The sequence below is a fragment of the Ranitomeya imitator genome, chromosome 3 (genome assembly GCF_032444005.1).
Source record: "Ranitomeya imitator isolate aRanImi1 chromosome 3, aRanImi1.pri, whole genome shotgun sequence".
In the NCBI taxonomy this organism is placed as follows: Eukaryota; Metazoa; Chordata; class Amphibia; order Anura; family Dendrobatidae; genus Ranitomeya; species Ranitomeya imitator.
In genome coordinates, this window is record NC_091284.1 from 701827196 (window position 1) to 701844670 (window position 17475).

Sequence of the window (17475 nt, forward strand, 5' to 3'; positions counted from 1 at the left end):
CATAACGTTCTTTTATGCTACTGGTGATCACGTCCATCCCTTCCCATACAAACCCCTTTCCTTCTTCTAATTACATGTGTATCCTACTCCTGCTTCTGCCACATGTACCTCATGGTCAACAAGCTAGAAACAATGTTACATTCATTAATATTTCCCATCGGAGGCAATTGTGATGAGACCTCCTTCCTGCATCAACCATGATATAGCCCCTTGGGCTAAATTTTAGAAACACTGTGTGTATGCCTTCACATAGTAGTCTAGTTTCATAATTGTCTCGCTCTTGAGGCCTACTTCGTACGTCAACCATGATACAGCCCCTAGGGCTAATTTTTTGAAAACACTATGTTTATGCCTGCACATTGGGCACTGGAACTACCGTGCTAGTAGTCTAGTGTCATAATTGTTTGGCTCTTGAGGCATCCTTCCTGCGTCAACCATGATACACGTCCGACTATCAACCACAGTCGGATCCTTCAGACGGAACCTGAAAACTCATCTCTTCAGGAAAGCCTACAGCCTGCACTGACACCGCTGCTGCCTCATCACTATCGAAGCTACCGCCTCACCAACACCGGAGCTCCTGCAACCCCCAACCTACGGTCCTCGCCCCTCTGTATCAGTCCATCATTGTAAGTTTGTTTACTGTATGTGATATCTGTAACTTGTATGTAACCCCTTCTCATGTACAGCACCATGGAATCAATGGTGCTATATAAATAAATAATAATAAAAAATAATAATAATACAGCCCTTTGGGCTAATTTTTTGAAGACACTAAGCCTGCATATTGTGCAGTGGCAGTGGAACAACAAGGACAGTAGTCCAACCTTTAGAATTGTGAACCCCTTGTGATCATGATGGGTGGCTTCTTCCTGCATTAACCAACACACAGCTTTTTAACACCAGCTTTTAAAGAGTCATTCAGCCATTTCAGCCTTTTCCTCAGGCCCCCAGAATGCTTTGTAGGGTCCAGTATAAAATTACCCGCATTTCCCATTGACTTGAATTGGTCCCGCTACTCGTTACGAATACCCGAGTATTAAGACCTACTCGTTACGAGTATAACAAGTCAGAATATTTCACTACTCGTTCATCCCTAGCTCAGATGTCTGAATTAATGTAATGGTCTGATCTGAGGTCTGATTAAGGCTATGTGCACACGTTCAGGAATTCATGCAGAAAATTCCTGAGAATTCCGGACATTTTCTGCATGAAATCCGCAAGAAAACCGCATGCGTTTTTGCCGCGTTTTTGCCGCGGTTTTGACGCGTTTTTGCCGCGGTTTTTTCCGGACACTTCCCAATGCATTTTGGAGTGGGAAATCCGCAAAAAAAACGCAAAAAGATAGAGCATGTCCGGATTTTGTGCGGTATGCGTATTTTTTTGCGGAAAAAATGCATCATGTGCACAAAACATGCGGAATTCATTCTAAATGATGGGATGCTTATTGTATGTGTTTTTTTTTGCAGTTTTATAGCGTTTTTATCGGGAAAAACCGCGAAAAAACCGCAACGTGTGAACACAGCCTAAGGCTGCCGTCACACTAGCAGTATTTGGTCAGTATTTTACATCAGTATTTGTAAGCCAAAACCAGGAGAGGAACAATTAGAGGAAAAGTATAATAGAAACATATGCACCACCTCTGCATTTATCACCCACTCCTGGTTTTGGCTTGCAAATACTGATGTAAAATACTGACCAAATACTGCTAGTGTGACGGCAGCCTAATTAAGAGGTCTGGAGATTTTTTTTAATTAACTCAAAGGGGTTGTCCCACGTGTAATCAATAGATCTGGGAATAATGATAAGTTCCACAATTGGGTGTGTTAAAAAAATGTTCCTGTGGGACAATTCCTATAAGAATGGTTTTTTTTTGCATTTGCATTTTACTAGTTTTTAGCCATTTTTCACTTTTACAATAAATTAATTGGTTGTATTTCTGCGAGATAAAGTTTTTGTTTTTCCCACAGGATTCCTCACTACTAAAAATATTGTGGAACCGTGCATTGCACTATGCTCCTGAACAGTTACTGAAGGGGAAAGTAAGGACTGTAAGACCCGTCATAGGTGCACATAAATGCCAAAAGCAAGAACCTTCTCTTTGATAGGAGTCTCTTGTAACAACCCATAATACATTATATGGGCGGTGGTAAACTATGCTGCACATAAACGTACCTTTATTTCATCTCATCAATGTGATGAATAGGAAACTATGTAATTATCACCAAGTGGTTACTCATCATTTCAAAGACACATTATTGAATCCTGCCTGTCTGTGCATGTCGGCCTTGTGTTCACTAACACCTATGCTTAGCGAGCAGGTACCTAGGTCATACCGTGGTGATGCACAAAGCATCTGTAAGATGGGGGAGAGAGACTGCACTGTGCAATAGTGTTGGTTTGACTGTCTCTACTAGTATTACCTCGCCTGTTATTCAAGGTTTTGTCCATCTTAACACTTTTTTTTTACTTAAATGCATGTATTTGGGGCTAAACAATAACTTTTACAATTGGGTCTCATTTCTAGCAAGGAGCAAGTGCTTGCAAGCTGTTTTCTACATAGCATGCAAGTGTTGCTCTAAAGATGGACGGTTTGCTGTACCAGACCAACCTCAGAGCTCCTGTACGACTTCTCTGATAATGCAGACGTAACAAGGTGGCACGAGGTGGTAGTCATGGGCGAGTCCACTAGGTCACAGTCAGTGAGCACCCCGACCCACATGAAAAGACAGTTCTAGTCCCAGCCCTAGGTCACAGCTGGCTAAGCCTGTCACATGGCTGCTCTCCATGCTGGAATGGCATCCTCTGGATGTCACAATTTTTAGAGCCCAACAGTGGCAACTTAATGAAGATGAAGCAGCGAAGAAGACAACAATTCCTGAGCTGTCGCTATTCAAAGATGCTGTTTCATCAGCAGCAGAAGCATCAGCTCCCAATCGGCTCCTGGGAGCTAACAGTTTTTTGGAGGGCACCTCCTCAATTCTAGTGTCCGTTCCTACTGCCTGGGGGGTCTGGCGCAGCACTTTTTCCCCTCCAGGATTATATTCTGCTCCCAGCAGGGGAGCAAGTCTTGCCACAGGCAAACCTGCCTGGGCTTTGCTGCAGAAGCATCAAATTGCTGCTTCTTCCAGGCTGCTAATCCAGCCCTTTTTTTGTTAACCCTTACTGTCCCTGAACTAATCATGTTCAATACAATGCAGTGCAATACATGAGCATGAAATAAAGATAACAGTCACACAGTACATATACAATAAAACAGCAGTAAACAGTAAACAGTAGTACCATAGTAGACATATAGACAAATGTATACATAACCAACTATTAGAGCACCGCAGGGGGAACACCTGTCGGGCATATGCAGAAGGTGGGGGAGGCTGAGGGTCCCCGCCACCACCTTACAGGGACTCAAAGCTGTGTCTGATAACAGCATTGGAGACCAGCGGTTTTTAACTTGTGTAGGATTTATTAAAATCACATTGCAAAATCAATGTGACTATCATTTGCATTTATGGTGTCAGGCATTGAATTACATTTGCACAGTGTCCAATTGTCAAACACAGGAGGCAGCAGGGTACAAGAAGTTGTGGAAAAATTAGACTTACAGAAATGTTAAGATAGTCTTGGTCCGTAGATCCAAGTATTTCTCCTTATGAGGCAGTTATGTGTAATGTTGGCAAGGATTCATTGGTTTGATGGTTTCTTTGTTAAATACAACTGCAGCGTTACAATTCTTTAGGGATGACTTCCCCTTTTAGATCCAGTTACATACACAAGTCAATTATAGGTGTGCCAAAAAGGAAATGGACAGTCTATGTGTTCCATTACATGTTGTGTTTTCGAAAAAATTGATACTGCAGATATTCCTTTTCCAGGTCTTACAGTCATGGCCAAAAGTATTGACACCCCTGCAATTCTGTCAGATAACACTCAGTTTCTTCCTGAAAATGATTGCAAACACTAATTGTTTGGTATTGTTATCTTCATTTAATTTGTCTTAAATGAAAAAACACAAAAAGAATTATCCTAAAGCCAAATTGGATATAATTCCACACCAAACATAAAAAAGGGGGTGGACAAAAGTATTGGCACTGTTCGAAAAATCATGTGATGCTTCTCTAATTTGTGTAATTAACAGCACCTGTAACTTACCTGTGGCACCTAACAGGTGTTGGCAATAACTAAATCACACTTGCAGCCAGTTGACATGGATTAAAGTTGACTCAACCTCTGTCCTGTGTCCTTATGTGTACCACATTGAGCATGAAGAAAAGAAAGAAGACCAAAGAACTGTCTGAGGACTTGAGAAACCAAATTGTGAGGAAGCATGAGCAATCTCAAGGCTACAAGTCCATCTCCAAAGACCTGAATGTTCCCGTGTCTACCGTGCACAGTGTCATCAAGAAGTTTAAAGCCCATGGCACTGTGGCTAACCTCCCTAGATGTGGACGGAAAAGAAAAACTGGCAAGAGATTTCAATGCAAGATTGTGCGGATGTTGGATAAAGAACCTCGACTAACATCCAAACAAGTACAAGCTGCCCTGCAGTCCGAGGGTACAACAGTGTCAACCTGTACTATCTGTCGGCGTCTGAATTAAAAGGGAGTGTATGGTAGGAGACCCAGGAAGACCCCACTTCTTACCCCGAGACATAAAAAAGCCAGGCTGGAGTTTGCCAAAACTTACCTGAAAAAGCCTAAAACGTTTTGGAAGAATGTACTCTGGTCAGATGAGACAAAAGTAGAGCTTTTGGGCAAAGGCATCAACATAGAGTTTACAGGAGAAAAAAAGAGGCATTCAAAGAAAAGAACACGGTCACTACAGTCAAACATGGCGGAGGGTCCCTGATGTTTTGGGGTTGCTTTGCTGCCTCTGGCACTGGACTGCTTGACCGTGTGCATGGCATTATGAAGTCTGAAGACTACCAACAAATTTTGCAGCATAATGTAGGGCCCAGTGTAAGAAAGCTGGGTCTCCCTCAGAGGTCTTGGGTCTTTCCAGCAGGACAATAGCCCAAAACACACTTCAAAAAGCACTAGAAAATGGTTTAAGAGAAAGCACTGGAGACTTCTAATGTGGCCAGCAATGAGTCCAGACCTGAATCCCATTGATCACCTGTAGAGAGATCTAAAAATGGCAGTTTGGAGAAGGCACCCTTCAAATATCAGGGACCTGGAGCAGTTTGCCAAAGAAGAATGGTCTAAAATTCCAGCAGAGCATTGTAAGAAACTCATTGATGGTTACCGGAAGCGGTTGGTCGCAGTTATTTTGGCTAAAGGTTGTGCAACTAAGTATTAGGCTGAGGGTGCCAATACTTTTGTCTGGCCCATTTTTGGAGTTTTGTGTGAAATGATCAGTGTTTTGCTTTTTGCTTCATTCTCTTTTGTGTTTTTTTCATTTAAGACAAATTAAATGAAGAACCAAAGAATTTGTGTTTTCAATCATTTTCAGGAAGAAAATGAGTATTATTTGACAGAATTGCAGGGGTATCAATACTTTTGACCATGACTGTACATGGGTGCAGGGGGAAACTCTTTTCTCCACCTCCTTAGCTTCACACTAAATGCTCCTCCACATATTCAGCCTAGCAAGAAGGGTCACTCCACACCAACAAAATATCCCCAACTGCTAAGCAAACAAAATGCTGTCCACTAAATATATAGACACAACAATATACCCAGTAGTCTACCATAAAATGGCATCACATTCAACGCTGATTGGGTAGCACAAGGTGAAGTCACCACAATAACATACAGTGACAATAAAAATGTATACTTAAAACAGAAGAATAGTAATATTAAAGTGGTTGTGCGGGCTGAAATGGACAATCTGCGTCTCTCTATGTAACTGCAAAATGCTGCTGTTCTCCTTGTGCAGTTGGGTGGCCACCTATCTACTGGACGCTTACGCTTCTATCAATTCTCTTCTATTCAAAGAATCCAGTGAGACCAGTTGGCACGTAACCGCAAGTGAAAATATGCAGTCACCTGACCACCTACCGTCATGGGGAATCATGACAGTGTGTGCATCACATACTGTCATGATTCAGAAGTTTGCAGTCGCATAGAGTGATGCAGACTTTTTATTTCAGGCTGGTTCATTCTTAAAGCATTGTTATCGGCGAATCAAAAGGGTCATTTGGCACAGCATTACACAGCATCAAGTACAGAGGACTAACAAATGCATGACTGCAGTATTTTAAATACTATAACTTCTATAACTCTTAAAATCGAAGGGTAAATGATGACATACTGTTTTGTGCATTTTCTAAATAGGCATTAACAGATAATCCTCACCCAACCGCCTCCAAGACTTCTCCCGAATATCCCCCCATCCTCTGGAATTCTTTGCCCCAACACGTCCGTCTATCAACCACATTCGGATCCTTCAGACGGAACTTGAAAACCCACCTCTTCAGGAAAGCCTACAGCCTGCACTGACCCCGCTGCCTCCTCATCACTACCTGAGCTACCGCCTCACCAACACCGGAGCTACTACAACCCTCAACCTATTGTCTCCTTCTCCACCATCCTGTAGAATGTAAGCCCACAAGGGCAGGGTCCTTGTCCCTCTGTATCAGTCTGTAATTGTTAGTTTGCTTACTGTAAGTGATATCTGTAATTTGTATGTAACCCCTTCTCATGTACAGCACCATGTAATCAATGGTACTATATAAATAAATAATAATAATAATAATAATAATCTCTAGGTGTTGTAATCTCTCTTCTATATGTATCATGTTGCAATTAACGTGGCTTTAAAAAGTTTTGCGACTGTCAAAAATGTTGGTGTGGAATCCCGAGGGTGAGTGGGAGCTCTCGTCTGCTGGCCTGGCTGTCTTTAGAAAGACCACATACTGTAGACCAGGGCTCATCCCACTGAGCGTCCGTACTCCTTCCCTGAGGGCAGAATACCACTCAGACAACACGGGGTGAGAGTAACGCACTACGGAAATAATTTATTGAATCACCAGCAGATAATCACATATAGTACAGTGTTAGCATGTACATAAGATGGTGCAAATGAGAAAGTTTCACCCTTCCACTGGCTGAGAATTAGAACATCTGGACATCGGGGCTTCCAGGACCAACTACGCCAGCCAGTGGCTTCCCACTTTTGGCGGGCACGCACAGAAAGTAGTTAGTGACAAGTTTAAAAAAATACCTGAAATTCATATTATTTCTCATAATGCTGAAAAAAAAGTTTTTAGAAGGAAACCTGTTTCTGCAGTTTATGCTCAGTAGGATCAGTAGTAGTCAGAGACACTATGCTTTTTTTTCAATGTAGCTCTGTAGAGATATCCCACTACATGGTGATCTTTTACCTAACGTAATTTTAAATAAAATGCACACTGACATTTTTCACTCAGTACAGAAATCTGGCCTAATATTCTCCAATCCGTCAATCCTGGCAGAAGTGCAGTCAGCATTTTGTGAAGTTTAAATGCTCGGCTTCGATTTAAATAAAGGTCATTTTATCAGCACAGAAACATAAGGCTCTTACTCATCAGTGGCAGTAAGGAATCCGCCAGCCTCAAGTTTAAAACACTTTCACTAACTTTATATAATCCAGAGCAAGTTATTAGGATGTACTTTCTGTAAAAATAGCTTTAAAGGGAATGTGTCTGAAACATCAATACCCCAAACCACATATATGGGCATTCAGGTGTTTGCAAAACAAATCCATTGACATTTTAATGTGCAGACGTTGTGGATTTGGCTGTGGATCTGCAGTGGATTTGACGCTGCGGATTCACAGCAGTTTTCCATGCGTTGTACAGTACCAGGTAAACCTATGGAAAACCAAATCCACAGTGCACATGTTGCAGAAAATACCGAGCGGAAATGCTGCCATTTATTTTCTGCAGCATGTCATTTCCTTGTGCGGATTCCGCAGCGTTTTACACCTGTTCCATAATTGGAATCCGCAGGTGTTAAAATGCAAGTGAAATCCGCACAAAAACCGTGGTAAATCCGCGGTAAATCTGCAGGTAATCGGCAAGCAAAACGCAGGGCATTTTACTGGCGGATTTTTCTGAATGTGACCGGAAAAATCCGCACACGAATCCGCAACGTGTGCACATACCCTTATGTCTTCTATCTGTGGCTACATTTCTGGCCATAGATCTGAACAAAGGCTTTCACTTCTATTTTTTTTATCATTCACCATTTAAAATATGGACCATATTGTTAAATTTTTTTTAATTTTGTCAAGTCAGTCTTCTGGGTTTATAAAGCTTTCCACCCCACTGTGGTCACACCGACTTTCCACTGAAGCTTCTCTTTCTTACATTCCTCTACTAAATGCAATCTGTGTACCCGAAGAAGATCTAAGTTATTGACTGAAACGTTGTATGTACAATTACCATGCATATTGGATTGCTAATAAATATCACCTCAACTTTACTATGGAGTGCCTAGCTCTTCAGATCTATCTTATATAGTTTTCGAAGAAATTTTGGCACTCTTCCCCATTTGATCTTGGAAAATCTGCTTAGATCATGCCTTCCAAACCTGTGGAACGCTGGCCGCTGATATGTGGTTTGTAGTTGACTTAGTTCGTTAGTGCTGGAACAGGGCAGCTCAGTGCTGACCAAAAGGATTTGGCGGGACAGAAGTCGTAAAAAGTCCTCCATCTCACACAATGGGGGAGTGCTGGTTGCTCTGTCCCAGCTTTACTGCATTGAGTTAGCAGTGAAGGGCCATATATTAGCTGCTACCAGCATCTCTTCATTCATCAGTCATTCCGGCACTGTTGTCTGCTTCATTCAGAGAGATCCTTATCTGTTATTGGTCACATTCGAGGCTCAGAAGCTGAGTGCTCGCAATACACTGCAGGTGCCAGCTGTATTACACAGTTGGCACACTCGGGCAGCTGCTGGGACAGCAGATAATATATTTCCCAATGAAAATAACGATATGTAAATTCAGATCCGGCTTGATGAACTATCAGTTTTGAATCATTTTTCAAGTACTACACTGCTTTGTTATGAAACGTCTCAGTCTTCCATCAGTTCTTCCTATATAATGTGACTCACAACCTTCTCTTGGAGTTGAGTGTGGCTCTCAAGATAAGAAAAGTTGGATATCACCGAATTACATCATTTTTGTCAAATCTGCTGAAATATCCAAGAATCTCCCAGGATGAGGGATGATCATCCCGGACTCCAAGAAGAGCTAGCAAATCTTCCTGTAGTTGAAACCTCCACAAAAGCAGCACTATTGGAAGATGTCCTATAGCTGATGTTGGGATTATCGAGGCATCCAAATGCACTTTCGGGATGGGAGAATTGAGGTTCAGTCTATGGGATCAGGAAGCCGCATGGTAGGGCCAGAGTTCTTTAAAATAAAAAAAACTTCAGCTCTGTAGCGAATATCCCTTTGATCAAATAGCTCAAAAAGTTGGCAGTAATGAAAAAAGTTGACACAAATTTGATGGACTGACATCTCCAGCTCATCGCATTGCTCCATAATGTGGCATCTGATAAAAGACATCAAAGGATAAAACCTCTATGAAATTAGAAGCGCACAGAGATACAGTTGGACCCCATAGGGGTTTACAATTTGTAGGTTGTATGGAGCCGTTACACGGCCATGTACATGAGGCTTCTGTTCTTACTTGGTAAGTATTGCACGTTGTCTCTTCACAGTGGCATCTGGCAATATCACTAATGCGACTGTACAATCATTCATAGCACGGGGCAGCGCATACTGACACATGGGAGATACAATGAAGAGCCGCAGCAGGGATAGATCATTAAAAGGCTAAGTAATATTTTTACTACTCTCTTCCAATATCTTCACAATGTCTATTCATAACACTCTCATAAAAAATGCATTAGCTTTGTCACCATCAATTTCTTCTAAAAAAAAGATCACAAGGAAACAACATTACTAGCAGAAGCTATATCACCATACGTGAATATGTGCACATATATCTCAGTCACACATTTACACAGCAGAGCTGAACATTTATTCTGTGCAAAAAAAAAAAGAATATCATCCACCAACCAGGATATCCTCTACATCAGCAATCTTGTTTGGTTTACATAGCAATCCAAAGGGGTTGGAAACATTTACATAAACCAATCAGCAATAATAGTAAATCCCCCCCTCTTAATATTGTGTAGCTCCCCCTCATGTATCCAAAATGACCCCAGATTAGTACTTCTCATTCAAACAAGAATTGGGTCAAGAATCAAACTATAAAGAAATGTACCTTCACTATTGTAAATGGTTAAATTATGATACCATCACATTGAAATGGCCCAATTAGGGGTAGACAACCATAATAGAAGACCTGGTGTAAGTATATGAGCCCTATACCCTCTAAAAGTTTACCCCCTCATGTCTTATTAACCATCCCTAACAAAAAAATGCTAAATACAGCTCAAATTTATCACCCCAACTAGATACTGTAATACTGTCGTAAACTTATTCACCACAGGGACTCACAAAGTGTGATAGATGTGGTGCATCATGCTAGACATGCTAGACATCTTGGAGGGAATTTTGAGCTTGCAGTTTAGTATTCAAAAGTCTCAAATTTTGGCACACATCATATTTGCATTAAAATTGAATACTTTTCTTCATTCTCAACAGTTTTAAAAAATGGTGTGAGACGTTAATAGGGTTAACCTAGAGGGTGCATGGTGAAGGTAGACCTGAAACTTTCATTAGTACTTTTGCTATTTTTTGCACAAATCTGTGCCTACTCAGCAGTCTTTATAGGAACCCAAGAAGCAATAAATTGCTAAGAGGTAATCCCCTTTTTATAAGTTTTGCTCCAATGTAAGTCAGGAAAGTGGAGTGCTAGGCTGAATAACTCTCCTTTATTTCTTTTCTATATGCCAGTTTGTTTATTTTAGACCAGTGTTTCTCAAACTCCAGCCCTCAAGGCCCCCAACAAATCATGTTTTCAGGATTTCCTTAGTATTGCACAGGTGAGAGGACTTGTGATAATTTCTGAGGCCTTGATAACAATTCCATCACTTGTGCAATACTAACGAAATCCTGAAAACAGGATTTGTTGGGGGTCGTGAGGACTGGAATTTGGGTAACACATATTCAATGTGAAGATAGGAGCAGGAAGAAACTGCTTCTGTCTTATAACTTGAGAGTCTGGCAGTGATTGACAGGTGGCTCTCCATTCCTGAATCTGAAAGACAACTTCAGCAGTGGCTACCTCTACGTGATATATAGATAGATATATGTATACAGTATACCTACACATATTTATATGAATAAATATATATGTACATATGTATATATATGTACTTTCAGAATTAAAGTGTATATAGTGATCAACAGCAAAATCCTTGGATGTCCCGTCCATAGTGTTGAAGATATTAGTGTACTACTAACTTCAACAGGTGGTGTAGATGCATCAGATATGCCTCTGCTTTTTCTGGCACATGCTTTATTGTAAGCTAAGTATCTCTAAAAGTATATAGAAAGAATGTATAAAAATTACACCAACACCAGTGTTGACCTTATTGTCCATGGCATCTTTCCTTTGTGTAGCAAACGTACAAAAGCTCAAGCACAGTTGTAAGTTTCAATTGTATAACTGAGCACCCTAACCGCTGGCTGTCAAAGTAGGAAGATGTCTCCTTACCTTGTAAGCTGCTCAGAGCCACCATCAGGTTGGTCTTCAGCTGCTGGTCATTCACATTTTCCACCAATTTTCGGAGTTTGTTGAGCTGGGCTTTGGCCACATTATGTCTCTTTACCTCCCCACGAATAGCCACTGAGTTCTGGTGCTTTGAGGTACTTGTCCTGAAACTCCCGTGTGTCCCATCTCTGCTTCTTCCAAGCTCGCCACTCATCCCCTGTTATGTACCCACTACAGGTGCACATGAATAACACCTGCTACCGTAAATCACTGGGAGAAGATGTCCATTTGTCTTTTCTTCTGCCAATTCTTCCTTTGATATCTCTGTATAAAGCTCCTCTCTTGTTATCGTGGCTATTTTGTGAGTCCAATGCTGTCAGTACGCTTCTCTCACTGCGTTAGTCATTGCATCTCCTCTGTTCACATGTGTGCACTTCCTGGACTGACAGGAAAGTTTCAGATGTGCTTCTTTGCTTCCTGACAGTGTCCCTCCCAGACATTACACTCTCCGTCTAAACATGAATGATGGGTTTCACTCTATTTGTTGCCCTCAAGGCCTGAACGTAAAGCCTTAAAGAGAGTCAAGTTTTTGTTTCCGTCGAAAGATTTATCTAATGGATATTAAATAAAGCGTAAACCGTAAAGACAGAGGAAGCTGTAACGTATATAATCCGAAACTGAGCTGCAAGATAACATGCAGGAAGTAGATAACCACGAACCATACCTAGCAACGAGTCCGATTGTACTACCACATCATCTCCTCTTACATTTTTACACAAGGCCTACACAACCGCTTACACCGTGCTACAAACAGGGATTGTTAAGTATATAAATACTGAAAAGATTGTTCACAATCAAGGTCAAAAAATAAAAATGAATAAAAAAAACATTAAGAACGAAAATTTGCTAAGAAGGTATATTTTGCAAAAAAATAAATCCAACCTAACAGGTATAAACATGTATATTGGCAAAGAAAATGGGATTGCAAGCAGACCCCGATGCCTGCAGGGCCCCTCTGTAAGGTAACCACAGACGTAGGTGATAATTGCACACGGAGGTAATTACAGTAGAAACAACTATAAAACGGTACAAATAAATGTGGCATTATTATGGGTGATACCCAGCCTAAATAACAGGATATTCTATACAGAGAAGAACATGACATCATCACTGGGAAGGTGGTGGAACCGGGTGTACTGTAGTTTTGGCATGTGGGTCTCGTATAGGCTTATGTAACATCCAAGGTGTCTTTACTCTTGAGACCAGCAGAGTTACCCTAATAGAAAATGAGGTGATTGCTTAGAGAATTGTTTATCTTCATTATACTTTATTAGAAATGAGCATATTGATTCTGCACATATTCAGTACAAACTTTTCACGATTTTGCAAAATTTGTGAATCTGAAAAAATATTTGGAATTCGTTGTGGAAGAAACACCTAAAATGGCCACCATCATGGTATATACAGCATAAGACAAAGAAAGAAGGCTCATATGATCTCAGGCACAGCCTAGTGGGCTTCACCATAATGATTTGCATTTGCCCTATTTTATAATATAATTATGAAAATATAAGTCTGAGTTCACTGATTACTCTAGACACTATAAGCTTAAATCAGAGATCCTGTTGCTTTCTAAGGCCGGTTTCACATTTGCGGTTGTGTCCGCAGCGTCTCTTCCGCAATTATCCACATGCGTTGTGTGTCCTATATTTAAAATTAGAGATGCATGTGTCTGCGATCAGTTGCAGTTTGCCGTGTTTGACAACGCATGCGTCGTTTCTTCGATTGCGGTTTGGCGCGGTAAACACTACATGTAGTGATTTTAGAGGTGTCAATTTGCCACCTAGAAACATATGCGGCTGTTAGCGGAAGGAATGCGGCAAACAAACGCATTGCTGTCTATGTGAACGCATGCGGCCGCAAGCACATGCGTTTGCTTGCGTTTGTGAACGCATGCGTTGCACCACAGGAAAACAGGTCTAGACACTGATTAGCCACCCCCCACATACAAAGTGATAAAGGGAGGGAGTGAACATTTGCAGGTCACTACTCAGCAGACAGAGACGCTTTCCAGATGCAGCAGAGCAGGCACAGGAAGGAATCTACACTCTGAACAATGTGAGTATATCCTAGTAGGGTTGAGCGACCTTGACTTTTTTAGGGTCGAGCCGGGTTTCGCGAAACCCGACTATCTCAAAAGTCGAGTCGAGTGAAATCGGCCGATTATGGTGAAAAGTCGAGGATCGACCGAAACACGAAACCCAATGCAAAGCCAATGGGAATTTTTTTTTCTCTCTCTCTCTCTCTCTCTCTCTCTCTCTCTCCTGAAAAGCTGGTGTTACACAGTGCAAATCGCTACAGCGCACAAGCGACAACATGGCGATAGGCGTCCACGCCCCTAAGACCTATGTCATCACTCTGCCCACGCCCCTTCATTGGCTGAAAAAAATGGCGCCAAGCGCGTCATACGAAACGCGACTTTGGCGCGAAAGTCACGTACCGCATGGCCGACCCCACACAGGGATCGGGTCGGGTTTCATGAAACCCGACTTTGCCAAAAGTCGGCGACTTTTGAAAATGAACGATCCATTTCGCTCAACCCTATATCCTAGCCAATGTCTTTATTTTCTACTTTCTGTCTCTATATGTCCTAATTTCTGCCATTTCTTTCTTTCTGCATACATCAGAATGTCATCTTCTTCTGAGGAGGAGCAACGTCCTGGGCCTTCACAGCCGAACATGTCAGTGAAGTGAGTACTCACCTCCTCAGATTGCTAAGTATTCACTGTCACACCTACACATGTGACAATTTTTTTTCCTTTTTTCAGAGCATTTCTTCCACTGCGGCAGCGACTGAGCAGGAGCAGCGGGTTCACGGTCGGGTGGCAAGGCGGCAGCGTGTAAGTATACCTGGCTGACTGTTTATTGTATCCTCACTTTACTATTCTTGAATCTTCCTTTCTTTACTTTCCTCTTTCTTTACATTTTTATTCTTGACTCCTTTTTTATCTTGACTTTCATTATTCATGCCAATTTTCTGTCAATGTTTTCTTTCTTTTCCTTATGTTAATGTCTCCAACCTTAATGTTTTTATTTATTTTTTAGGTTACAGAACAGGATGAGGACCTCATTGAAAATGACCTCCTTATCTCCCTGGTCCATGAGCGAGTCCCGTTGTGGGATACCCGGGTTCCGCAGCACTCGTACAACATGACGATCCGGCGGCTATGGAATGAGGTGGCTAAAGCGATGTGGGATGGCTGGGACAATGCCCAGACTCGGGTCCGAAATGCATTTTGTAAGTATTGCAATGCAGTGTGATGCAGCAGAGACCTTGGCCGGGATCACACAACTGTGTGTCATGAGAGAAACTCTCAGGAGTTTCTCTTATCACACAGTTGTGTGAGCACGGCCAAAAGTCCATTGTCTAACCATTATTTTTTGTTTTTTCAACAGTGCTCAAAGTCAAAACACGTTGGCGTTTGATGAAGGACCGCTTCAACAAAGACCTTCGTCAAGAGAGCCGTGTTCCTAGTGGTTCAGGAGCAAGGATCCAAAAATATAAATAGCACCGCATTCTGGCATTTTTAAGACCGGTCCTTGCCCAGAGAACGTAAGTATTTTTTCGGTGTACTAGGTTGTGTTGTATTGCCATAATCTGTATGTTTCTATTCCACAGGAGTTGGCGTTTTGTAAATGTTTGGTATTAATTTTTTTTTTCACAGCACATGGAGCAGCACTCTTGACCCTGGTTCTGGAGCGGTTCTTCATCAGACAGCCATGGACCCGTCCCAGCCATCCAGCAGCGCTGCAGCAAATGGGCCTGCCACACTAACTGGAGACCAGGAAACTGGTCCATCAGGTGTTCCCATTTCCCAGTCCTTTGCCTCTGCCCCTTTTTTGGGGATGCTCCTCCCGGCAGCGGCAGAGGATCTCGGACAGGTCACTCATGCCCGAATTTTTGCACTTGAGCTCAGTTTTTCATGATGGGCTCAAGGCGTTGGGTGACCGCCTGGATACTGCCATTAGCCATATGAATACACGTATCCAGGAGTTCACCAAAAGCCTTGACCAAGTAAAAGTCGACCTCCAGAGGCCAGCACATCATTTTTTTAATCAAATTGAACAGGGCATGTCAGAACACATTACTCCTGATCTCCAGCTTAGTGTCATGCAGGCCTGCAATGCTGCTTACGTGCAGGCTATGCAGCAGAGTCTGTATTTTTAGCAGACAGTGGCAGCATATCCACCTGTGCCTATACTGTCACGCTTGACCTCAATGCCGACATCTGCTGTATACCACTGCACGGCCACCTCCATTCCAAGCACTGCCAGACACCACTACAGCACCACCACCATGCCGAGTGCTGTTGGACAGCCCACCGCCACCACCATGACAACTGCTGCTCCTGCTTGGACCTCCTCCACTGACACCACCATGCAGCATCAGGACCCTGGCATGGCCTTCCGCTCCACCACCACGATGCAGCAGGACTCTGGCATGGCCTTCCGCTCCACCACCACGATGCAGCGGGACACGGGCATGGCCTTCCGCTCTGCCACCACGATGCAGCAGGACCCTGGCATGGCCTTCTGCTCCGCCACCACGATGCAGCAGGACCCTGGCATGGCCTTCCACGCCACAATGTAGCAGCAGAACCCTGGCATGGCCTTCCAACCTCCTACCGCAACCATGCATGCAGCAGCAGCGGGACAAAGACACTGACAGTTCGGTCACTATGACCAGGCCGCAAGAAATGAGCCCGCCGAAGCTCCGCAGACCGCAGCGCCGATCCCAAAAAGGGAAAAAAAAAACAGCGGACTAATTCTATTCCTCCCCTCACCTCCCAATGTGTCTGTAATGTCAGGTTTGTCTCACCCTTCCAGTGTGTCTCAGCCCTCTCATGCCTTGAGCCCCATCCCCGTTCTGCCAGACCCTTGTAATTTAATTGCCCCTTCTACTGCCACACCTGCGTCATCCACAGTGAGTCAAGCTTCACAGCTACATGCCCCCTGTTTCCAGCACTCTACCCCAAGCAGGCGCAGTTAATTTTTTTGCTGTTTTAAAAATAAATAATAATGTTTTTTGCCCCAAAAAATGTTTGGTTAATTGTGTATTTCACCGCCGGCAACACACACCGTGCGCCAAATAGAACACTGTGCCGCACACTTTCTTTTTTGGCCACCTCATAGCTCCAGTAGTTAGCAAGTATAACACTGCAGCTTTGTGTGTCTTTAGTATAGAGGTATGAGGTGGGCCAAAAAATTTATTTTTGTATTTTCTCCATAATCTCTTCCTTCTGCTTACTCTGTGACTAGTGTTGCAGACTGAAGAGAAAATGGCGGCAATACAATGCAGAACTATAATCAACAGGTTATGTGTCCAAAAACTCATTAGTTAGGACACCTGACCTGGTGAGTAGAGAACTGCCTTGTATAACCTCCATTTTCTCTTCTGTGTACGTAATCTATTTCACTATTTCAAAGTGAAGGGACGATGGAGGCCATACAAGGCACATTTATACTCACCTGGACATGTGTCAGGAATAGTGAATTCATGAGGCTGTTATATGTCCATCATGAATTCATTATTTCTGACACCTGACTTGATGAGTATAGATCTGTTTTGTATTAAACAGCCATCGTCTCTTGAGTCTGCGTCCAATAGATACTGCAGAACAGAATTAGGACGCAATTACGTCAACAACCTTACCACTAACAACCTAAGTGGTTTGTAGAGGAAATACATAGGAGACACGGTCAAGATACCAAAAAAAAGTGTATTAACAACAAATATTAGTAACATTTAAAACATAACTGGTACAGACCAAAACCCAACAGGACATTTACATAATATTGTCCTGC

The 17475-nt window shown here is 42.5% G+C and overlaps 1 protein-coding gene across 2 annotated transcripts in view; it reads right to left on the bottom strand.

Annotated features, from left to right (window-relative positions):
- AGAP2 (ArfGAP with GTPase domain, ankyrin repeat and PH domain 2) overlaps positions 1 to 12055 on the bottom strand; it is a 389873-nt gene extending 377818 nt beyond the window's left edge. The window contains exon 1 of one of the 2 annotated variants that reach the window (XM_069758598.1): positions 11614 to 12055. In XM_069758598.1, coding sequence (XP_069614699.1) covers positions 11614 to 11824 — 211 coding nt within the window. In that variant the 5' untranslated portion in view covers positions 11825 to 12055. The remainder of the gene's footprint in view (positions 1 to 11613) is intronic. The other variant, XM_069758597.1, reaches the window with a different exon arrangement.
- Between the last annotated feature and the right edge of the window lie 5420 nt (positions 12056 to 17475).